General features: G+C 40.1%; 1 protein-coding gene across 1 annotated transcript in view; it reads left to right on the forward strand.

Moving 5' to 3' along the window:
* MYO16 (myosin XVI) overlaps window positions 1-25,127 on the forward strand; it is a 432,588-nt gene that overhangs the window by 46,102 nt on the left and 361,359 nt on the right. The window contains exon 3 of the mRNA XM_024123222.3: window positions 19,752-19,822. Coding sequence (XP_023978990.2) covers window positions 19,752-19,822 — 71 coding nt within the window. The remainder of the gene's footprint in view (window positions 1-19,751; window positions 19,823-25,127) is intronic.

The raw sequence follows: 25,127 nt of genomic DNA on the forward strand, positions 1-25,127 counted from the left end.
GTGACTCTTTTTGAATTATGGTTTTCTCTGGTCTATGCTCAGTGGTGGGATTGCTGGGTCGTATGGTAGTTCTATTTTTAGTTTTTTGAGGACTCTCCATACTGTTCTCCATAGCGGCTGCACCAATTTACATTCCCACCAACGGTGCAAGAGGGCTCCCTTTTCTCCACACCCTCTCCAGCATTTATTGTTTGTGGATTTTTTGATGATGGCCCTTCTGACCGGTGTGAGGTGGTACCTCACTGTGGCTTTAATTTGCATCATAGAACTTACTCTTATAGCTTCTGTTTCTTCTGGTGACTTAGACTTGTTCACTATGGGATCTGATGGGTAGAGAAGGCCAGGGCTTCGAAACAGAATTTAGCTCCATGTAAGGAAGTGATTTCAAGTCTTCGGAAGAAGCTGCCTTGGTAGGTGGTGAGCAAGTTGGTAATTAACTAAAAGCTTTCAGTGCTAAGGTTTACTCATCTGTGATAATAGTACCTACATTGTAGACAGTGTGAATGTCAGTCTGTAGTCTTGTTAGTATAGGCTACACTGCTCATCAGTAGCCTTTTGTTATTATTTTGTCCTTACTTGGATTGCTTGTTCTTTAAAATTTCGATATTATAGTGTGATTCTATACGTTTTTCATGCGAAAATAATTGCGTTCTTGAATCAGAACTGTAGGCTGCCGTCAGATTGCTCTAGGATCCTTGAAAATCTCAGGATCAAACCTCTCGTGAGTTTAACTTCAAATATAAGTTATTTTCAGTGCAAAAGTAGAAACGGATTTAGGCAGAGAACAGTCTCCTATCTCTTCCTTTCTTTTTCCCAAACTTTCCTTGCAGGTTGGTACTTGAAGGGCCATAGGAAGAGGGTGTAAAATTGTATAACTTTATTAAGGTGCTTTATTAAAGTATATCTTAGCAAAGATGATAAGTTTTGGAATCAGCGGAGTGTGAGTTACAAATTCTTCTTGTGCTGCACGTTTATCTAACTCGATGGCATCATGCAAATCAACTTAACGTCTTTGAGTTTCAAGTTTCTTACCAGTTAAATGGAGGTAATACTGGTTTACAAGCTTGTGAGGATTGGACATTAGGTAGGTAGTGGTAAAATGGTAGCTTCCTTATTATTCGGCTATCGAGGGATCACTATAAATGTATACTGTCATATTTATTACAACTCATAATTATTACAAGGAAAATGTGATTAAAATAATGCCATAAAATATTTTTTTTGTTAACATCTTTATTGGAATATAATTGCTTTACAATGGTGTGTTAGTTTCTGTTGTTTAACAAAGTGAATCAGCTATACATAAACATATATCCCCATATCCCCTCCCTCTTGCTTCTCCCTCCCACGCTCCCTATCCCACCCCTCTAGGGGGTCACAAAGCACCGAGCTGATCTCCCTGTGCTATGCCGCTGCTTCCCACTAGCTATCTGTTTTACATGTGGGAGTGTATATATGTCCATGCCACTCTCTCACTTCGTCCCAGCTTACCCTTCCCCCTCCCCGTGTCCTCAAGTCCATTCTCTACGTCTGCGCCTTTATTCCTGTCCTGCCCTTAGGTTCTTCAGAACCATTTTATTTTTAGATTGCCATAAAATATTGTGGTGAATTTAAAACTTCAGGTTATAAGCCTTAAGAACATAGATTGTTGATTTGCCATTTGAAGAACTGAATTTTATTTTCATAGGTTAAATGGGTTTCAAAACTGCTGACCATGTCACAGTTGGTGATTTAATTTTTAAAATTGTATGTTATATTACAATTTTTATCCCAAAGAACCTACAAAACTACATTGAAGATAACCGTAAATTAGTTATTGCAATGTGTATGTATTTGCCTTTAAATGTCACAATCAGACATTTTGCATCATACTTGCTAATTAAGTTAACAATCTTAATAGACCCCCAAATTTTATCATGAGACTATTATACAGTAGTAAAAATGAATTATTTCACTCAAATGCCTCATAAAGACTTCTTAGTGAGTAATAGCCATTTTTGATTATCTTTGCCATGATTCTATTTGGTAAGAATTCAATAAGCTTTCATTGTCCAAACGTATCTTTGTCAAACCCAGACAAATAACCGATATCCTTGACTATTCTCTTTTATTAACGGTCGTTGCTTCTAAAGTGGATGAACGCACAAGTACAAAGAATCTCTGAAATCTGAAAGATAAAAAGAACAAGAGCAGCGAAGAAGATAAAGTAGAAAGGTCCCCACCGTGCCAGCCTGGACTTGGAAAACCCACCACAGCTAACATAGTTCTAGGTGCCTCATTTCTAGGAGAAAAGAACCAATTAATTGAGGAACAGTGAGACTAGCGTGTTGTAGAAACAATCTTCAAAATGAAATTCAATATTGAACAACTTGCAATGGGGACTGAGAACGTCACTATATTTTCACAGAGTATGCCTGAGTGATTTTACCAAGTCTGTCCATCAGCCAGCTCTCGGCTCATTTTCTGTTGTTTCCTCCAAATGCTGTTTAAAACCTACATTTCTCAGCTTAGCAAGTCCAGGGCCTTCCACAAGATACAGTCCAATTCTGTTCCTATAAAGGTCAAGCTTAGTGCCTTAGGACATGGATACAATGCCAAACAGAACAAAAATGCACTTTTCTAGGAGCTTTTGTGAATGCTCAGTCTCGGGGGTAGCTCTGGGAGATGGAGTGTTTCAACAATTACTTAGGTATCTCTTTTTCTCGGCTTTTCCCTCTTTTCCTTCTTCCTGCTCTTTTGCACAACAGTAATTAAAATATATCCTTTCTATTTTATTTGACAAGTTATTTGCATCTTTTTTTTCCCTACTTCCAAACTCACTTCCTACCCAAGAACTGGAAGAAGGGCTGCATGTAGATGTCGGACTCACTTTTTAGCCAAAGTCCGTTCTTTTTCATCTACCTCTATTTGGTGGAGAATCACTCTTGCAGAAGAGCTAACAATCCCATTGACTCTTTTTATTCATTTCTTTGTTCTCAGTCATAACTTAATGAACATCAACGACAAGTTGAAATAATCTAGGAACCACCACCTTATTGTCATCATTTTTATGTTTGGGCCATACTTATTCTGGAATGAGTTGGCCAGGCCGGAGTTATTACTGACCTGGACTATTCTTGAATGATTGTAATGATCTTCTACCCGGCGTTTCTACCTTCAGTGTTTCTTTCTTCCGAACGCTCACACACACCAATATATTAGTGTTGTTCCTAGAAGATCCTAGTGATTATGTCATTCCCACTCTCGGAAAACTGCCTGCCATTTTTCCAGAAGGATGAAGAGCCTCTTCCATGTTGTGTAGCTTCAAGGTTTGTGTAACTTAATCTCGCCTTGTTTTGCATCATCTGTGATTTCACTACAACACAAGTCCCTGCTCTAACTCTTTTCTCCAGGATTCTTCGGATGCCTCTCGCATTTTCTTGCTTCACAGCTTTCTTCATGGTACTGGTTCCAGTCAAAAGGCTTTCTTCTGTTCTCTCAACCTCTGATGTGTTCCCCCACTAAATAAAATTTCTGTAACCAAAAACCTTCCAAAATATCCCACTACTTTCCTCTTTTTTCCTCTCTCTTTTCCCATCCATAGTCCCCAAAGCCCCCCAGATATTCAAAAATTGTGAAATTATTTTTTCCTTGATTTATAGACTTGTTTTCATGAATTGCTTTAGGCTAGCTTTATGAGTTTTCTATTGCTCTTTAACAAATTCGCATAAACTTAGCACCTTAAGGCACACACTTGGCACCTCTCAGTTTTTGTGGATCAGGAGTCTGGCTGTGACATCGCTGAGTTTGCTGCTTAGGGTCTCAAGTGGCTGCTGTCAATCAAGGTGAGGGTGGGCTGTGTTCTCATTTTGGAGACTTGCCTGGAGAAGAACCCACCTCTAAGCTGACTAGGTTGGCGCAACCCAGTTCCCTGTGGGTTAGGACTAAAGGCCCTGGCTTCTTGCGGGATGTCTCAGGTCCTGGAACCCCTCTCAGCTTCGTGCCACGTGGGCTCGCAGCTCAGTCGGTTAAGAGGCCAGATTGAAACAGAATCTCCAGAGTGAGTCTGTGGTCAAGACTGAGTCACGGAACCAGTGTCCCAGCGCTTTGCTTAGAAGTTGTCACGCCCAACCCTACTCAAGGGGAGAGCGTCATAACAGAATACGAACACCGGACGGTGGGTTACAGGGGGCACCCTAGGGGCCGTCTCCATCCATGATGTTGAGTCTTCTCCATGATTGGAGCCTGGTAATGAAGACCTATGTTTGTATTTCTCTCTCTTGTTCTCTCTCCATTTCTGTTTCTCTCACACACACACACACACACGCACACACACACACACACACACACACACGCTGACCTTCCTTGATCACTTGAATTCCATGTCCCTAAAGAGATTCATTTAAATTATTTCATTAATCTAAACCTTTTTAATATAAAATTCCTTAAATGTATTTTCTATTAAATGACCTTAAGTGCTAAATAGTTTTAAAAGGACCTTTCAGAATTAAGCAGATTAACTGCAATTCACAGCATTTAAACTCTTACAAAATGTTCAGAGTTGACTTTGAAGGAAAATTCTGCTGGCGATATATGTCATCCCAATGTGCAAAATCATGCTCTTCACTGCATAATTTTTTTTCTTTCTTATTTCAGTAGTGATATGTAATTTGAAATCTTAAAATTAGACAGTTAACTCAGTTCATCACAAAGAATTTACAAATATGCTGTATTATCCATGTAAACTTTTATCCATGCTGTGGGTTATATTCTTATTTTGCAAATATATTTTAATTGTCCTTTCAGTCTTGATTCTAAGTCACCTTTTTACTTTTAATAATCTTTATTATAAAACCAAAGAAAAAAGTTCTATTGAAAAACAGCAACTAGAAGATACTCTTTGTGAGATCAACTTAGAAGATTAAACAAAAACTCCTTTGGGAGGAAAAAGAAAAAAATTAAAAACATTTTAAAGAATAGGCTAGTTAGATAAGACTAGAATATTACACGTGTTCCACAGATCACCTTGACATATGAAATACGTGGAACCAAATAGTATATCTGTATAACAAGACAATCACCTGTTGTTCTACATAAATTTTTCCTACATGTGTTCTGTAAATTTTGTTCTACATAATTAAGCCGATTTTTAAATCAAACTACTTGAACTGATTGCTCTGATAATCAGGGTTGATTGTAATCAGTGAAATTAAAATAATGATATTAGCAGAAAATACTGGATCTCTTTCTCTGTCTCTTTCACACACACACACACACACACACACACACTCACACTCACATAATCATGCTGTAAAATACCATGTGTGTCTGGCCTTGTGTGTGTGGGGGGGAGGCTTGATATTAGAGCATTGCTGATGGAACATGCATTTCTTCTTCTCCATGCTGTAATCTGGGAGCTCCGTCACTTTGCTCAACAGCTGTACCATCTTGCATTTTCTCTACCTCTACGTCTTATTGCCTCCCTGGAGTCATCTCAGCCCCTTCATTCTGTAGGGATGTCATTTGTCTGTTTTCTTTTAACGCACTCTTTAATCCCTTAATCTTCTAGCTAGCTGCCTATCTTTACTGTCAACTGTACTCTAGACTAAAGCTTCCAATGTATTAAATGTCTCAAAGTTACTAAGTCTTTTTGATCCAATAAAAATAGAAAACATCTTTTTCTTAGTTTGGAACTTAAATGTTTTTATTACACACATAGATATTTTATTATAAATTTTTATTATAAATCCCTTTTTCCTCAGTAAAAAGTTCCTGGGGCTGAAGAGCCAGCTGCATTGTTCCAAGCTGACTATTTTAGTGGCAGAATTTTGCCGAAGCATTGCCAGTTTCGGTTCCTCAACAAGCCTCATTCAACAGGGTCACCTTTGAATCTGTCAACTACCTGGTACTCTTCCAATAAATATATTTTATGCTTCAAAAAATAAATAAATAAATAAATAAATAAATCCTTTTTCCCTAACCTCAGGTCTGTGGTGATGATCTATGATGATCTAAAAATACTTTCTGATGATTTGAAAATAGAAGGGTCTAGTCTAGTCTAGTGAAACTTCTTACAACCTTGGAAACTAAAGTTTAAATCCAGTAGACAAAAATTTGAAGCAGTGGTGAGCAATATATGTGTCAGGCCAAAATTCTGAACATTATTTAAATAATTATAAAATGGTGTTTGTTAGAACTGAACGTACTGTTATAGTCTAAGAAAAATGAGATAAGATTATTTGACGCATGGGGCTGGATAATGGGCTAATTTGAAAAAAAATCATTTTGTAGCAACATTTATGGATGACTTAAGGTAAGAAAGGGAGAACATGTTTTATCAGATTTTCTTACAGGTGTTTTTCAGAGCACAACTTTCTTCCACTTTTGGATTTTTGTGAGTTCCTCTGGGTTGTGTGTTACCCGACGTGCCTCTGCATAGCCACCAAAGTGATGAGAATGCTATGGGGCAAAAGAGCCTTGAAAATCACAGGGAGTTTTATTTCCTGCCATGGACTTAAGAGGCAGCTGAATTAATAAGTTAACTATAAAAAAAATAGACACTTAAATATCGTTAGGTTTAACTGATTTCCTTTTGGGAAGGGCAGAGTTTTCCTAAAATAGAATAAATACGATTTAATATTTTTTAAGTTTCTATCTCAAAGTTGGCAGTGAATCTCAGATTTATATAACAATTTGCGTAACAATAGTCCATAGCAGGACTATTTTGGGTAACACGCAGCATCAGTGTGGCCAAATGTCATATCACTATTATGTATAAAATAGATAACTAATGAGAACCTGCTGTATAGCACAAAGAACTCTGCTCAGTGCTCTGTGGTGACCTGAATGGGAAGGAAAAACAAAAAAGGGGATGTATGTATACGTATAGCTGATTCACCTTGCTGTACAGCAGAAACTAACACAACATTGTAAAGCAAGTATACTCCAATAAAAATTAGAAAAAAAAGTTGCGAAATGTCAACTCATTCCACTTTTGTGTTAATAAATTATCGGGTTGGCCAAAAAAGTTCGTTCGGGTTTCTCCATAAATGTTACAGAAAAATCTGAACGAACTTTTTGGCCAACCCAATAATATTCATAACATACAATGTTTTTGAAAAGACTGAAAACTTTTATTGGAATTATTTTGTTTTTAAAAGCAAACACCATTTAACGAATAGTATCACAGCCCCCAACGACACATTCTGAATAGGTATGAAAACTGGTGGCCAGGAGAGTTTCAGTTCAGTTATATTGGTTCTTCACATTCACATTTTAGCAAAGCCCCAATCACAGCTGTACTTAATGTAACTAAGCATTTTTATATCTCCTTCGTTACCATTCCCTCCTGTTTGTAAAATGATGATTCTTATTGTAATTGTAGATTTTGATTAGTTTTAACATAGAAAGATATCAACAAATTATTTACACAGGCTTTTCAATTTAGTTTCTCACATGTCCAAGTGAGAGCCAAGCTTTAATGTTTACCACAGACTTGCCAAATATTGGCATAGTTCTGTTTTCTAAAAGTTTTCAGATAACTGTGGGCCGCAGTAGATGCTTATGTAATCTAAATAAGGGTGAGGCTTGGGAAAGTGTTTGACTTTACTTCATTTATTCCTTACAGAAAGAATCTATTTTATATGTGGTCTGACAATTTTTTACCTATTAGGTGATATTTTAAATAACAGAAAGAAAAGCAGAAAGCCCTCATTGGTCTTCTCTGAGTAGTGTAGAGAAGTAGGGGAGGGTGTTGGGGATGGAGAGAGAGAGAGAGAGAGAGAGAGAGAGAGAGAGAGAAACAGAGAAGTCCTAGCACAGACTATTTCATCATTTGGGTTTGTGCTTACTGCTGGTTTGTTTTGTAAGGATTAATTTCATCTTGAGTCCAAATTGATGGAGGACGTACTTATTCAGTACTCCCTGTCACTTGCTTAGCCATTCCAATATCTAGCTAAATCAATTTTATTTTTGGTTTGAAGAGAGGTGACTTTTGCAGTCCACACTTCTAGTTGGTTATGTAGCTGATGAACATGAATGGGCTAGAAAAGGAGCCAATTCTATTACCACTGTCACATTTCTGAACTTTCAGGAAAGCATACTCTACATGGGAAGAGACCTTTGTTTAGAGGTGGCCTAGAGGACAACCCAGGAAGTGCCCCTTTCAGAAAGATTTAAAAGCAGATTTATTATTTGTCTCTCAGTTAAAAGGCACTGCTTTCAATGACGACATTTTGAAATATCCCTGAAGCCTGACTCATTGTACCCTCGCCTCTACCTTTTTAAATTTTCCCCTCCCATTTAATAATGGATTTTTTTTTTTTTTTTTTTTTTTTTTTTGGTGATATGTGGGCCTCCCTCTGTTGTGGCCTCTCCCGTTGCGGAGCACAGGCTCCGGACGCGCAGGCCCAGCGGCCATGGCTCACGGGCCCAGCCGCTCCGCGGCACGTGGGATCCTCCCGGACCGGGGCGCGAACCCGGTTCCCCTGCATCGGCAGGCGGACGCGCAACCACTGCGCCACCAGGGAAGCCCCAATAATGGATTTTTAAACATGGAACATCTTGAATCAAATGTAAATGCTCAGTATAGATTTAAGCTAAATAAAGTCTTGGGCACCAGGAACAGATTCCTCTTGTGTACCAGCTCCCCAAGGAATGATACCCATCATTCATGCCTTATGTTTCCTTGATTTTTCATGAGACAGAAATGTCCTCAGCACTTCTGGGACTAACAGAGATATTTGGTATTCATCAGAGTAATTTTGCCTGTGCACATAACACTGAATTTCGAAGTGATTAAGACACAAACTGAAATTGTTTAATTAAAGTTTGCAACACGCAAGGACGTTAAAAACTGTTGATTTTGCATTTGTAGGGCAGTTCTTTAGTGCAAAGACCTAACACTGATAGAGAGATTTTTCTGGCAGCTTCTGTGGTCATGAGCACCAGGGAAGGGGCGGGCTCACTCAATCTTGTTGAATGCTAAAGCCTCTGGCAAGTATTGAAATTGGAATTGATCATTTCCTAAGGGGCAGCATTTATCTCTCTTCCTTAATGTATCACCCTGTATATATTTTTCTACATGAGCTTCTCTGGGGACAGCAGTTATAAATGCTTAATGGGGCATATGTCAGAGTATAAAAAGAAAAATGTACTGATTAACAAGACTCAAAAAGAAAGGTAGGGGTGAAATAGTAACCTAGGAAATATCAGAGTCAAGTAACAGCTAAGAGCATGTGGTTTATTTGTTGCCAAGTTGAAAACTGTAAGAACTGGTGTCCAGCGTGCTGATAGGACTTGAGCAGCTCTGCTACGTCATTCTGAGTGACCAGAAACTATGAATTCGAAAGCATTCTCAATGTTCATTCTTGGGGCTAAACATATATTTCAGCACATTGGCGGAAAATTTTCCAAATGAATATTATACAGATAAGAAAGCTTAATTATCCCTTGAAACTGTTCCTTTCCTGCCTGAGAATTATTGAAAAACACAAATAAGATTTATGCAAATAAAAGTATTTGACATTAGATTTTCTGTATAGATAGTTGTATAAAACATAATTATAATAAAGTGTATATGTTTTAAGAAGGTTATAAAGTTTAAGAGCATCACAGTAGAAGGATTATAACTTTTTATTGTGATAAAATCCGTCAAAAATAAAACTTCCCGTTTCAATTATTTTAAAGTGTACCATTTAGCACATTCACAGTATTGTGCATCCATCACCACTATTTAGTTTCAGGACATGTCATCACCCCAAATGGAAATACTGTATCCATTAGACAGTCACTCTCCATTTTCCTCTCCCCCCAGCCCTTGGCAACCACCAGTCTGCTTTCCATCTTTATGAATTTCCCTATTCTTGAGATTTCATATAAGTGAAATCACACACCATATAGCTTATTGTGTCTGGCTTCTTTCATTTAGCTTTTTAATGTCCATTTATGTTGTAGCACATACTCCTTTCCTTTCTCATAGTTAAATAGTATTCCATTATATAGATATAACTCTATTTACCCATCAGTCAGTTGATGGACATTTGGGTTGTTTTCACCTTTTGGCTGTTGTGAATTGTGCTGCTATGAACATGTATGAACAAGTATTTGTTTGAGTACCTGTCTTCAATTCTTTGAGGCTTATATGTAAGAGCGGGTTTGCTAGCTCATATAGTTATTTATGTTTAACATTTTGAAGAACATTTAAACTTCTACCATGGTCACTGAACCATTTTTTCATTCCTACCTGCAATGTATGAGGGTTCCAACATCTCCACATTTTTGCCAATGCTTGTTGTTTTTCTTTATTCTTAAAATTTACTGTAGCTGTCCAGTCATCCTAGCAACTATATTTGTGGAAGAGACCATTCCTTCCTCCATTGAGTGATCTTGGCTATCTTTGAAAATCTGTTGAACATAGATGTATAGGTTTATGGGTTCTGAATTCTTAGTCCCATTTCATTGGTCCATATGTCTGTCTTAGGCCAGCACCACACTTCTTTGATGACTATAGCTTTGCAGTAAATTTTGAAGTCAGAACGTGAGTCATCCATCTTACTTTTTCTTTCTTTTTTTTTCTTTTCCACTTCTTTCTTTTTCAAGATTGTTTTGGCTATTTGGAGTCTGCTATGAATTTTAGGATCAGCTTTTCTTTTTTCTGCAAAAAAAAAAAAAAGCTCTGGGTTTTGATAGAGATGTATCTTGGCTTTTTTGATAAGAAAATATCCTGGAGAATGAAGGAGGACTTTGCCATCTCATATCTTCTTTTCTCCCTTGAAGAGGTACTTTATTTTTGTTCTCACTGATATTAGTTTAGTGGGTCAATTTAACGAAGAATAGTCACTACTTAGTAACCAACATTTCTAAATTTTAGTATTCATTATTTATACAGTAATATAGCAAAATTTTCATTAAATCTTTTAGTTTGAAATAAAACACAGTAAAATTTGCAAAAATATGCAACTATGATTTGTCAAAAAGTGAGCAAGTAGATGAAAGAATAAAGTAGAGTCCAGAATGAGGCCCACACATATATAATCATATGATTTCCTACAAAGATGTAGTACAATGCAATGGCATGTGAAAAGAGCATCTTAAAGTTATGTAATATAAATTTACAGTGGGTTATAGAGAAAGAAAATAAAAAGTGCAGCCTGTATTTATATTGTGTACATTCTGGATTTACTATTTCCACATCAAGGTCTGAAGAAGTACTATGTGCTTAAATCATGTTGTCATGAGCTGTCCCTCTGGGTCTGTTCTGGAATATTTTGAGAGTTAATGATTTAGGATTGGCTTAGGTACAGAAGCCATTCCTGATTCCCACCAGACATATATACTGTAACATTGTAATATATGCTAGAATTCTATAGAACAGGTGAGTTTGATAATAGCATTTTTCTGAATATCTTTTCAGCTGCATGTCAGCAAGGTCCTTGAAGGAGGAAGGGAGGAAATGGGTTATAAACAACATTTGAAGAAATAAATGTCAAATACTTTTCCAAAACAGATTCAGGATATTCAGCCACGGATTCTAGAAGGACTGCAAATCCCTCTAGTGTCTAATTATTTCTTATTTGTCTTCTGTCTTCTCCACCCACCAGTCCACTAGATGATAAGCTCCATGAAGGCAGGATTTTTTCCCATTTTTCCTCTGCCACACCCCAACTTCTAGGATAGCACATAAAAGCACATAAAAGACACTCACTGGATTTTTGTTGCATTGGTCACAGCTGCATGACTGGGTTGGGATTGGAGATTTGGGTCACCCTGGCAATGGGGATCTTGGATCTCATGCTTACAATCTCTGGCCTTTTAGTCAGATCCAATTTTAACCAGGTTGGGTAGGAAAGCAGAAATCTTAAGCCCCTTGCAAATAATATGGAATTAGTCTTAACTGCCCAAAGCCTGGTAGGTGAGTGTGGCTTAGGTGGGCCTCGACCCACTTGCTTCTCAGGCCCACCAAGCTGATGAGTCTGTAGTTCTCTGCTAAGTCTGGAACCTACTGCAGCCCTGACCCCATCCCCCAACCTCAGTGATCTCCTTTTCCAAGAGAGTGGCTGGTATAATCCTTGAGTGTCCTGGTGGTGCCCGTGGACCTGACCCAAATCAGAAACAGCCTCTTAAGGTGTGACTGAGCGACTCACCTGCGTATGGATTCGAGGCAGATACTCACCATGATCTTCAAAACCCATTAGACCCTCTTACGATTATTGCCAGGCTGGGCTGGAAACCAGCTACACAGCCTTTTGGATACTGGTTTCCACTGCTGCCTCTCTTCCCAGTGTTATAATCACTGAGATGCCCTGACATTAAAAATGTATGGTTAGATGGGCACATCCTTGACCGGCTGGACTTAAGAACTTGGTGACAGAACCTGGGCATTTATATCTTTTTAAGTTCTACTAGCTGTCCTAAAGCATAGTGAGGGTTGAGAATCATTGCTCCGGGCTCAGGCTGTGTACTGACTGGAGGCCCCCCATCCTGAACACCCTGACTTTCTCCTTTCCGAATGCCCCCAAGATTCATGTTAGGTAGGCTTGGATAACTATGTATTTATTGAGAATAAAGTTGTGTGTTCTGAGGAATACTGTGGCCCACCCAGCAGTGGGGACAAAGTTTTCAATGGCCAATTCATGGGAAAGAAACTGCCATGAATTGATCACTTCTCTACTGATTAATCCCTTTGCTCTAGTTGAGGTATTCAGAGGTACTTTGCTGAGATAGTAGAATCCTAGCCATTTTTTTTCCTTCAAAATATGTTTAGGGGGACACTGGCACCAGCATCTCCTGGGGCGTTTCTTTAAAATGCAGAGTTTTTGACTCCATCCCTAAACTACTGAATCAGAGTACCTGGAGGTGGACAAGAGTATGATTCTAAAGGGGGGAGAAATAGCCCAGAGCGGTGGAAAAGTCGGTTCTTGAGGGAGAAATATCTTAGCTTTAACAAGGGTCTGTCACCCTTTGTGGGTCTACAGTACACAGCAGACATCCAGAATGTATGTGGTTTTACAATTTCATGGTGGAACTTAGTGGGGGAGAATAATGAAAAGTAGGTCGGAAAGCACTGAACTGTGAAAAGCGATTCAAAACACCATCCTCAAGTCATTCCTAGAGATCCTAAAATTTGAGTTCTCTGTAGGGCAGGAAATCTGTACGTTAAGCAGTGTTCTGTGCAAATAGGCATTTCTGTGGCATTGATAACATAACTTTACTCTATTCCTCTTTTTTTCTTCCCTTCTTTATTGACATATAACATCAGATCAACTTTTTCAGGCATTTCTCAGAAGACTGTCAATCGTCATGGAAGGTCTCTCCTACGTTTTTAGACGTCCTGACACTGATGCTTCTATCATCATTGCAAGGAAAAAATGACACTGGCTTTTTTTGTTGTTGCTATTCATTGTAACTTTTTTTTTTTTTTTTTTTTTTTTTGTGGTACGCGGGCCTCTCACCGTTGTGGCCTCTCCCTTTGCGGAGCACAGGCCCCGGACGCGCAGGCTCAGCGGCCACGGCTCACGGGCCCAGCCGCTCCGCGGCACGTGGGATCTTCCCGGACCGGGGCACGAACCCGCGTCCCCTGCATCGGCAGGCGGACTCTCAACCACTGCGCCACCAGGGAAGCCCTCATTGTAACTTTTTATTTAGAAACGAAATTAAACTTACAAATCATACAAAGAAAGCCCATGTACCCTTCGACCAGGTGGACTCTTTGCTAACATTCTGCCACGTGATCTGTCCTTCCCTCTGTCTAAAAAATGCCTTTTTGCAGGGCTTCTAATGAGGACAAAATTTAGAGCCCATGGTTATGTTTTGTTTCACTCTTCCTTGGATCTGTTGATGTCAAACATGAAATCTTTGTGAATACAGACCCACTGTTACCATGAGAATCGTGTGAGAGCAGTCATAGATTGCCGTGCTTTCAGATGTCCACCCCAGCTCCTGTGACCACCAAAGCGCTTCCTGTCTGTCGTCAAGTTGCTATCAAATGACTATCATCAATGTGCTGGGTGTCATCAACACAGATACATCGCAGTCATATCTAGACACTTAAAGTGATAATTATCAGGTGGACCGTTGGGTTTGGTTATGGTTGGTGACGGTGGGGACATCAGGGAAGACAGCTGCAGATTCTATTAAAGATGATGTATTTTCCTCCATTTTTACCCCAATAGCTGAAGATTTCGAGACTGAATGTTTCTTTTTAAATATCAAATCATGCCCCCCACGCAGACATTTCGACAGAGCTTCTGTGGCAGCTTGATGATGAAGCCACAAATATACAATAAATGCTGAATCAGTTCCAAGCAGCAACCCTATAAAAGGAGCCTAAACTTCATTATTCTGTTTGGTCCCCAGATGGCTGTTTTTCCTTGGGCTGATTCCTTGCGGATTTTATTGTAATGGAAAGACTCCCAAGTCGTGGTGTCATTTCACTTGACTGTCAGTTCCAACCGTGTTGTTCCCAAGTTGCTATGAACCCATACCTTTTTGGAGAAAGTGTTTTAACCTACATTTGCACAGTTTCCTACAAAATTAGTTATTGTGAGGACATTCACGTAGATCTTGATTCCCGTTGTGGTTCCTGAGTTGAAGGTGACCTTTCAACTCTCTCGTGACGTGAGAGGTAAAGTGTCCTGACGCTCTTCGTGGTTAGGAACACAACCCTTGGAGTCATACTACCACACTGTTTTAGATCCACCACGCTACCGTCTCATAATTTTTAAGCCTCAGTTTCCTTCGCATAATTTATAAGCCTTAGTTTCCTTATCAATTGTACTGATACTAATACAATTATAGTATTTGTATCATAGAGTTGGGAGAATCAATGTAATTCTTGTACTAAAGTACTGAGAGCAGTATCAGACCCTACATACTTAGAAAAGCTCAGTGTGTACTTACTATGCAAGTGATATTTTCTTCAATATATTTTTACATCTCGGTACCTTAGGCAATGTCCCATTTCTAACCCTTAGCAGAGACATAGAATTTAGCACAGTCTACAGTTTGTGTATGTGAAGAACTTGTTTCCTCCTTATTTAGTCAAAAGTTGATTTTGTCTTATTCTTGCTCTGCACCCATGGTATTTGGGGGCAAATACCAGTCGGTATCCAGTCTCCGGTTCTGCTTTAGTTCTATCTGATAGTGTGAACAATTTGTCAGAAAACAGTCTTCTACCTAGGAAAAGAAAATGCCAGATTCCCCCTCCTCTTCTCCTGAGGCTGATGTCTGGCTGGGTGAAGGAAGGGCTGGGGCTTATTCATCAGTTTCACTGTGGCAGGAAGGGTGCTCTGCAGTTGCTGGGTATAGAGTCCTTCCTGGGTATTCTTGGACAACGCTCCTTATCCGCCTCGGGGCTACTGCCCGTACTGTGCTGGAGCTTTACTCTCATAGACCCTGAGAGCCGATTGTTGAAATGTCAGGAGTTCATGAGTTGGTTGTAAAACAGTTAAACAAAGCCTGTATTAAAAATTAAAGTATATAAACTTAGAATGAAGTAGATTCTGATAAAAAACAAAGGTAAAGCTCAAAGCTCATCACTTCCTAATCAGTGCACTACTTTTTTCTCTTCTTTATGCGCTTGAAGTTATTTACATCTCTTTTGTCTGTGTGATAGAAATGCCACAAAATGGTGAGCTGGGTCACATCTCCTCCCAACTGTGGGTTCACTGGTGCCACATTGGTAGCTTGAGATCAACCATGGTGGGAGAATTACACCACAAGAATCGGCCAGTGCCACAAACCAGGGCTTGATTTATTTATCTTCATGATTGTCTAGAATTAAAGAAGTGATGGAGCAGATGTTAATGATGCAGGTTATACTTAAAAATGTATTGTGTCAGTAGCCACTATATTGTGAACAGTGCCAAAAATGTGATAAAATATGATTACATTTTTCAGAAACTAATATCTGATTCAGCAGAGATGTCGCTCAGGTCATTGGTAGATGGATGACGTTTTGACGTCCTTCATTATTTCACTTTAATCTTAGGAGTTAGGAAATCTTTTCTGTAAGGGTCAGATATTAAATATTTTAAACTTAGTGGTCACATACAGTCCATGTTATACATTCTTCTGGACTTTTTTGTTTTTTTTAAAATTATTGTTTTTTCCTCACACACCCTTCAAAATGCAGAAATTGTTCTTAGTTCAAGGGCTATACACTGATGGCATTTGGCCTGCCACTCATAATTTCCTGACCTCTGGCCCATACTCAGTAATGTCAATGAAAATATCAACCAAAACTTCAAGGTCACATTCGTTCATTGTAACCAAAGATTGGCTGTGGATACAGGAATTTTTAGTAAAAATCATCTAAATCATTCTGTAAGAATCAATTGGCTATATGGATATTACAATAAACTGTGGGCTGCACAGCCTTTATAGCAGTAAAATGTGTAGTAAATTCCTAAATGCATATCCATCCATCTATCCATCCATCCATCCAACCATCCACCCATCCATGCATCCTTCCATCCATCCATCCACCCACCCATCCATCCATCCATCCATCATCTAAACATCTCCATCTCCATCTCCATCTCCATCTCCATCTGCCCTTGAGCATTCACAAGCACACCACTGTGGCCCACCTGCTCCTGTGGAGATTACCCATGCATATTCTGTGCTTTGTAAATGGTCTCCCTGAACCAGATGGCTCAGTCCCACCTTGGCTGTCAGTGCCGCCATAGACCCCTCTTTCTGCAGTGGTGGCTCCAATTCCTGTTGTGTCCCAGGCTGGTTAGTCCATTTTGCATCCTCTGAAACAGAGCCATGAACCCTCAAGCTGCACTGAATCATCCCCCCCCATCTGAGCCTGAACCTTTATTCAGGATTTAAACTGCAAGTGGGAGCAAGAGACCCCCTCTAGCCTTTGTGCTGACCTCTCTTATTGTCTCAGTCTGCTCAGGCTGCAGACTGACAAATATACAAATATACCAGAGACTGGGTGGCTTAAAAAAAACTTTGATTTCTCACAGTGCTGGAGGCTGGGAAGTCCAGGATCAAGGCACCAGCAGATTTGGCTCGTGGTGGTACCCAGCTTCCTAGTTTATAGAGGACCTTCTTCTCCTTGTGTCCTCACCTGGTAGAGAGAGAGCTCTAGTCTCTTCATCCCCTTATAAGGGCACTAATCCCATCATGGGGGCTCCACCCTCATTACCTCCTCATCACCTCCCCAATGCCCCTCTTCCTGATGCCATCACACTGGGGATTAGGCTTCAACATATGAATTTGCAGGGGGCGGGGAGGCACATACATTCAGTCCATAGCACTTACCTAAGGGATCTTTTCCTCCTTTGCTTAATATCCTGTGATCCTCTTCATTGGCCACAGAATGACTTCCAACTCCTGTAGTGTGATGTAAAATATCCTCCACAACAAATTCCTCCAAGTCACACACACTCTGTCACTCCTAAGGGACTAGTCACTATTCCCTCATCATTCTCCCACCATCCCCTACATTGTCCTCTTCACCCTCTTTATCCTGCCTTACAAATTGTACACTCATCCTTCAGTGAACATTGGTAAATTTGTGTTGCTTATATCCTACACTTAAATTCAACATTTAATAATCAAAAGGTTTTGAGAAAATTTAGAGTAAACCTTAAGATATGTGTTCAGTGATATATTATTATGGGTTTCATGACTTATAGTAATTATACTAATAAAAATCATTTAGTGATCCTCATGCAGTGCCAGGAGGGTGGGTTAGCTTTCCCAGTGGGGCTCGGCCTCAAATCTGTCTAACCCCAAGGCCAATGTATCACAGATCTGTATTATGTGTAATTCACCACATGTGTGCGTGGTGGATTCTATGTAGAAATCTGACAGCATTATACTCATGTTTTAACTAATATAATATAATCTTCCTCTCTATTTGTGATCACACTAGTACAAATCCCTTGCTGTAAAGAATACAAAGCACCAAATAGATATCAGCTAGTTCAAGATGAATGATTTCATTTGCTAAACAAATAAATATTAGGGTAAAAGTGCAATTTTGATTCTGAGAAAACCATTGGTAAACATAGTTAATGAACCTTCTGTTGTCATGAACAGACTTTTTAAAATTATGGGTAAAAGTATGTGAGGGAACAAGACGTGCATCCACTTACTATATGTATGTGTGGAGAGAGGCCAAGAAAGGGAGTGACGAAGAGGGTCTACATACGGCCGGGCAACAGGCTGGTTCATAGAAACACAGTGAAGAAGAGAAAGGCAAAGGCCTCACCTTCCTGGACTTTTCTCCTAAGTGCTGACAAGGGAGATGCCTGAGTCAGCAAATGCATGAGCCATGTGATTTCAGGTTACAACTGATCCTGTAAGATCGACACCTTCAACAAGTTTTTTGTAACAAACTACCCACATTAGGAGAATCTACGTTACAAAAAGAACTAGATTATTGAAGAAAGAATATCATCAAGGGAAAGATCATCAAGGGAAAGCCACGGAGTCATCGAGTGGTTGTAGACATGCATCTACGTAGGCATTTCTTTTGGGGAGAGGCTGGAGCTTGTAAGATCAAGGAACCAGTCCAAGTGCTGCTGCTGGTCAGAGAACAGGAATGCATCTGACTTCCCTGAGGAGAGAGATTTGGACAAAGGGTGCTCCCGTTTTCGGGAAAGGGTGTTTGGAGGATGTGCTGGGCTGGGTGTGGGTTGTCTCTGCTCTCACACTGTTACCCCTAGTGTTGGAGGGGCTGACCTATCTCCTGTTCATACCCCCTGCAAACATCACCGAAGAGATGGCCTTCCTGGAGAGAAAGCTGTGCAGGAGTAACTGTGTCTGCCCTCTGAGCTGTACAGTTAGAGCTGGGAAGATGGTAACAAACTAGAGATTGGAACACAGGGAAGATTTGGGGTGACGTAGAAAAGAGTATGTGTTCTGCCGACATTCCGGATTCTGGAGAAAGTTAAAGGAAAGACAATATATGCTCAGTGAGGTATGAGTTTGAATCTGAACCATTTTGTACCGTTCTGTGTAATAATGGACTAAAAGAGGAACTGTTGCTTTAGTTATTTGTGGAAAAAGCATGAATGGCTTGTTATGAAAGCTACGATACTGCCATTAACCGTGGAAACTGGGATAGTGTCTTGGGGAATGGATGGACCTCTTGGAGCCCATGGCAATTTGCAGAGAATGAGACATAATCAATCTCCCAAGGGCTTTCCATGTCCTACCCAGTCCACCTTTGCTGTTCAAATGGAAACAGAGGTCACTTTCCAGCTGTGCCTTTATTCTGATGAATAGCATCTGTTTTGATTTGTTTCACGTTACTAATTTAGATACACATGGCTTTGGGAGAATGATGGAAACAGGGCTAAGGGGTAGTTGCAGGAAGGGAAGTTTAATATACAAAGTGTAGACTTTTATTGTTTTAAGCCAGTAAGTCCTAATGAGTTAAAAAAAATGAAGTGAACTAAAGCATACATGAGCCTAGTGGAGTCATTTCTTTCTTTTTACTTATTTATTTTTGTTCTATAAAGGATGCATAAGCCAGGCGCTTCAAAAGAAATAATTGTAAAAGTGTGTTCCCCTTTCTGAATAATTTGCATGGCTGTAATGGGTCATGATGCTGACAAACCGAGAAATAAGTTTCAATGTGAAGAGAAACACTGCCGATCTTACACACACAGAAAGGTCAGATAGCGGATTCATGCATCTCCTTTGGCTTTCATGGCTATTTGAGATTTAGGTACGAATGAAATGCTACACCTTTTGATTCAGGATGTTGAGGAAAGATGCCGTGTAACTCTCCTCTCTCCTTCTTCCAGCGCTGCGGCTCCTGAAGGAGGGGGCCGACCCGCACATGCCCGTGTCTTCAGGAGGGTCCCTGCTCCATCTGGTAAGAGCTGTGATGACCGGCTGAGCGTGGGTGACACCAAGTGGAAGGGGAACCAATTATGGGCTCCAAACTCGGTAGCAAAATGCACGTGTAACTGATGATGATCAGAGCAATGTTGTGTTTCAAGTTAACAGGCTTGGATAATGATACATTAATATTTGTTAATTACTCACATTATAGTTTGTAAATAATGGAGTTCAAGTCTCTGCCCTAAAGAAGATGCTTTTGAACATGAGTAGTAGTCAACAAATAAGCAAAACAATTGTTGTATCAATTATAGAGCATCAGGCAGCCATCCTTTCTTTTACTTTTACATCCTTTCTTTCACTTTCTTTATTGATCCAATGAGCTTTTACTATTCTCTGCTTGTGGCCCAGATCATATAAATGTGAATAAAACTTTACTACATTCTTTTGGAAACAAGCAGGGAATGATTAAGTGAATAAACAATTAAGTAACCACATAAACCAATAAATAGTTTTACATACAGGAAATTTTTGCTGATTCAGTTAAGGGCAAAAATGAAGTAAAAGGAGATGTCAATAATTGTCCCATTTAGTGGTCTTTAGGGCTAATTTAAAGCTTAAAACTTGATTTTGAAAAATGCCAAAATTAACGTAACATAAAAACCTAATTGAGAGCTGTCTACCAATATTTTATAAATGCTGTATTTCCTCACGTTAGGGCAATCCATGTTAAAGGAGGTCGTGCATCGATCTGGTGGAAGTTCCCTAATCTGGTATTGGATCTCAGCCTTGTCTGCCCCCTGGAATCACCTGGCAGCTGTAAAATGCCAGTGTCTGCCTCCCAGCTCCCTCCCAGCCTGGAAATGCTGACTTAATTTTTCTGGGATGCAGATGGAACATCGGGGTGGGGCACAGCTCCCCCAGGTGATTCTAAGTTACAGCCAAGGTTGAGAACCACTGCCAACAAGAGAACCTTGTGCCTGCCCAAGACTGGAGGCATCTGGGGTGCAGGCAGTCACATTATGCATGCAGAAGAGTGGAAAAATCACTCCGAATATTGATGGAGAACACCATAGAAGAACGTAAGCCATTTCTCTCCAGAATTGATTGAGGTGGAAAGAGAGATTTCTGGATTCCCTTTTCCTTCTCTGGAGTGTTTTGGTTTTGAAACCTCTCTCTTTTCTCCTCCGATCGTTACGTGGCTTACGTGACATTTTCAAGGGCTCATTAGTCCTGGATCCTAGGTTTGGTTTTGACAAGCAATCTTAGACTAAGGACATGCTGTGAACAGCTTTCCATAGATAAAGATTCTCCTCTTGGTCACTGTCTTTGGAATCTTTACCAGGAGATCCAGTAATTTATTAGGTAAGAAGCTGAGAAACAGAAGAACTAAGCTCACACAGTAGTAGATAGTACTGGAGCTTAAACTCTGACCATCTAACTATAAATACTGTAGTCTTTCCACAGTAAATTCCCCAGTGATACCTGGATTAAGTTTTCAGACAGCAAATTATTCCAGTTGGGTTAGTGGCAGACAGACCTTTGCTTTGAACAAATCATGTCAGTTCATTGTTGGTATTAACCAGGAATGTAATGTATTCTTACTCTGTGTGTGTGTGTTGGACAGAGAGAGAAAGGAAGAGAAGTATGGCCACTTCTTCATATATTGGACTGGCCAAAAAGTTCGTTCGGGCTTTTTCTGTACCGTCTTACGGAAAAACCCAAACGAACTTTTTGGCCAACCCAGTATATGATGTCTCCAACTTTAATGAGCACCTAAAACTCAGTCTTCCCAATCAGCAGAGCAGCGGTTGCTTTCTTCACCTTAAATACAGCCAGAATGCTGCCGTCCCTCTTCACCTGGATGAACCACCCGCCCTCTTCCCTGGACCAGCAGCTGCTTCTCTCACCTCCCTGGCCCCGTCCCTGGGGACCCTACAGCCTGTTTCTCCCACAGCAGCCAGATCGTGTCACTCTGTCCAAGTGCCCCAGGAACTTCCCTTCCCACTCAGGGAAAACTCCAGAGTCCTGCTACGGCCACGTGGATGTGCCCACACCTTTGTGCCCTCATCTCCAGGGTCCCCCTCCTGCTCTAGCCGGTCCTTTAATGTTGCCACCATGCCCCTGCCCACGTGCTTTCACCATTATTTCCACTGGAACATTCCCCTGCCGAAATCTGCATGGCTCACTCCCCCGCTTGCTTCGCCTCTCTGCTCAAAAATCGTCTAACAGAACAACCTTCCGGGGCTTGTCCCAAAGCATATGGCAACCCATTCCCACCACCGGACAGTCAGCTCAACTCTCATCCGGTTGTTTGTTTCATTCCTTGTAACACAGTTGCCACCAAACACATCATAGGCTCAGGTGATTATGTTCTGTTTCTCAGACTGTCAGCTCCAGGAGGGCTAGGACTTGGCCTCTTTCATCACTGTTATATCTGCAGCACTTGGGGCAGTGCCTGGCACTTAGTAGGTGCTCAGTAGATTGGTCTGGTAGGCACATTAACCCATTAACTACTTAATTAATTAATGCATAATGCTGTGATAGATATTAGGGGTGCAAAGATGCAAAACACGGTCTAATAGAGTTTAGTTTTCTGAGGGAGAAAAAGAAACCGTGGATTACAGCAGACCTGGAAGCAGGATAAGCAGGTGATAGAGAAAGAGGAAAATGATGAGACCACTTGGCCACCTTCAGAGGTAGTTCTGAAGCCTTTCCTCACCCTCCTGATCAGACTGAATTACTCTTGTATCCAAGGTCTCATGACACACGACCCTGCTTCTGCTGTCGATCTTGTCACAATGGATTGTAATTAATGGAGGATGTGCCCTTTTTCTCTGCTGCTAGACTGAATTTTCAGAAACTGTGATGTCTTAGATACTTTTATGTCCTTCGCATGTGATGCATGGTGGATACTCAACACATCATAAATGAATGAATGAATAAATGGATGGATAGATGAACTGTCAGAATATAAGGATCTTTTTGGCTAATGAGAAGGTCCAGGGAACCGAGTCTAAAGGCAGTAGAGTCAGAAGAAAGAAGAAATGAGAAGGTGAAGGTGATGAGGTGGATGGGAAGTGCTGCATTAGCTCTGGGTCCAGTACAAGCACACTGCATTTTTATACTGTTAGACTTTGTTTGTGAGACTAAGATAAAGCGGCTTTGAACCCGGAATACATGTAAGTAAACTTCCTGACGGCTGCAGGAATGTGGGCTCAGCGCTGAGCCTCCTTTTCCCTGGGTTACTGGGGAAGGGTAAGCTGGGACGAAGTGAGAGAGTGGCGTGGACATCTATACACTACCAAAAGTAAAATAGATCGCTAGTGGGAAGCAGCCCCATAGCACAGGGAGGTCAGCTTGGTGGTTTGTGACCACCTAGAGGGGTGGGATAGGGAGGGAGGGAGGGAGAAGTAAGAGGGAGGGGATATGGGAACATATCTATACATATATGTATAACTGATTCACTTTGTTATAAAGCAGAAACTAACATACCATTGTAAAGCAATTATACTCCAATAAAGATGTTAAAAGAAGAAATATATATATAAAAAAAATATATATATATTTATATATATTTATATGTATTATATATATATTATATATATTTAATATATTTATATATATAATATATATTAGCCTCCCTATAATTGCTTTACAAAGATCCACTGGTGTGGATCTTTCTAGAATTGGAGTGTCGCATCCTGAAAGGTTCTCCCTTAGGGAAGTCTGAAACTCCCCCACTCAGAGAGGCCTTCCTTAAGCAAACAGTTCCAATCGTTTAATTGACTCTCTAGACATGCCAGATTTCATGTAATCCCATGAATGGCTATTTTCATCCCTCCTCAGTGCTTTTTAGACTGTTTCCTACCCTGGGCTCTCCTCTGAGGCGGCTTCATGGGTGACTGGACTTGCACAGCTTCTCTCTCTTTTGGCTGCCTCTTCTGACTGCCCCCTTGAATGCAAGCTGTTGATTAGGGAGGACATCTAGTTCATAATACCAATATATATATATATATTATATATATATATATATATATAATATATATATATATACTGAAAAAGGCAATTTCGCCCTTGAAAATGTAAAGTGTGAGCAGCTCTGTGCTCACCCCACCTCTCGGGCATCCTGCAGTATGAAGCCTGATGCTTTATCAGCGCCGAAGCTCTAACTATATAATGTTAGAGCAACGTCTTTGAGAAAATGGCATCGTATGCTCACGCAGGGCATCAGGAATAAGCTGTGGAAGTTGTTGAGATTCCCCAGAGTTTCACCTGTTTAACTCAATTATTAGTCACTGAGCACCTGACTGTATGTGGAGATTTTGGGAAGACTCCTGTTAGAAATGCCACAGTAACTTGTAAGTTGGAGATTGATAATTCCCTCTGTATTAAAGGTAGACAATTGACAAACAGGTTTTAATATTTTTTCATCATATACAATCTTTAGTTTTATCATCTTTTAAATAAACCTTCAACAGTAAGTCTGAATTTGCATGTTTGTCGACTCTTCATTCAATAATTTATGAATCAAGTGTATCGCAAGTATCAGGTACCATTAGAGGGGAAATAATGGCAACAAGTAACAATATCTGCACCCTAAGATTTTAGTCTCTGTGAGGGCAACATAGAAAAAACTCAGCTGTAACTCTTTGGAAGAAACAATGCTGTGTATGGAGTTGAAAACAGAATCTCGTGGAACTTTGCTAAAATGCTGTCCAGAGTCTTACGTTATGACCTTTCATACGTAAGCTATGAAGAAGGAGCTCCTGGTTGTAAGGAAACCCTCTTGCATGGAGTATGAAATGCAAGTTCTTTTGATTCTGTGCTGTGACAGAGGGAGACCGTAGTGAAGCTTAAGTGAAATACATTAGAAATAGGAAAATCTTCTTTCTTTTACCTGGTGAATTCTCATTTTAACATAAAGGCAGGCATTTAAGCAGTGGAGTTCCACGTCTCTGATGAAAACAAGCTGCAGTGGATGTGCAAATATGCCCAAGACGTTTGGTAAATGTCAAAAGCAGATTAGAGAATAGTATATATGTCACACTCAAGACAGGTAGACATGGTGGCAGGGAGGAGGGCAGAGAATCTTTTCAACAGCTGTGAAAATCTTGAAGAATAGACAAGGAATTTTTAGCAGTCAGTCCCTGGTTGGGGAACTAAGATCCCACGAGCTGTGTGGCACGGCCAAAAAAAGATGAAAATAAAACAAATTAATACAAAAAACTTCTTAGAACTATGTTTTTATTAGAAGCTTACATTTTAAAAGTTTCAATCACTATTCTATTCTTACAAGAATATCTGGGTCTCTGAATCGGGCTGTTCTTTGGGCTTTC

The sequence above is a fragment of the Physeter macrocephalus genome, chromosome 13 (assembly GCF_002837175.3).
Source record: "Physeter macrocephalus isolate SW-GA chromosome 13, ASM283717v5, whole genome shotgun sequence".
In the NCBI taxonomy this organism is placed as follows: domain Eukaryota; kingdom Metazoa; phylum Chordata; class Mammalia; order Artiodactyla; family Physeteridae; genus Physeter; species Physeter macrocephalus.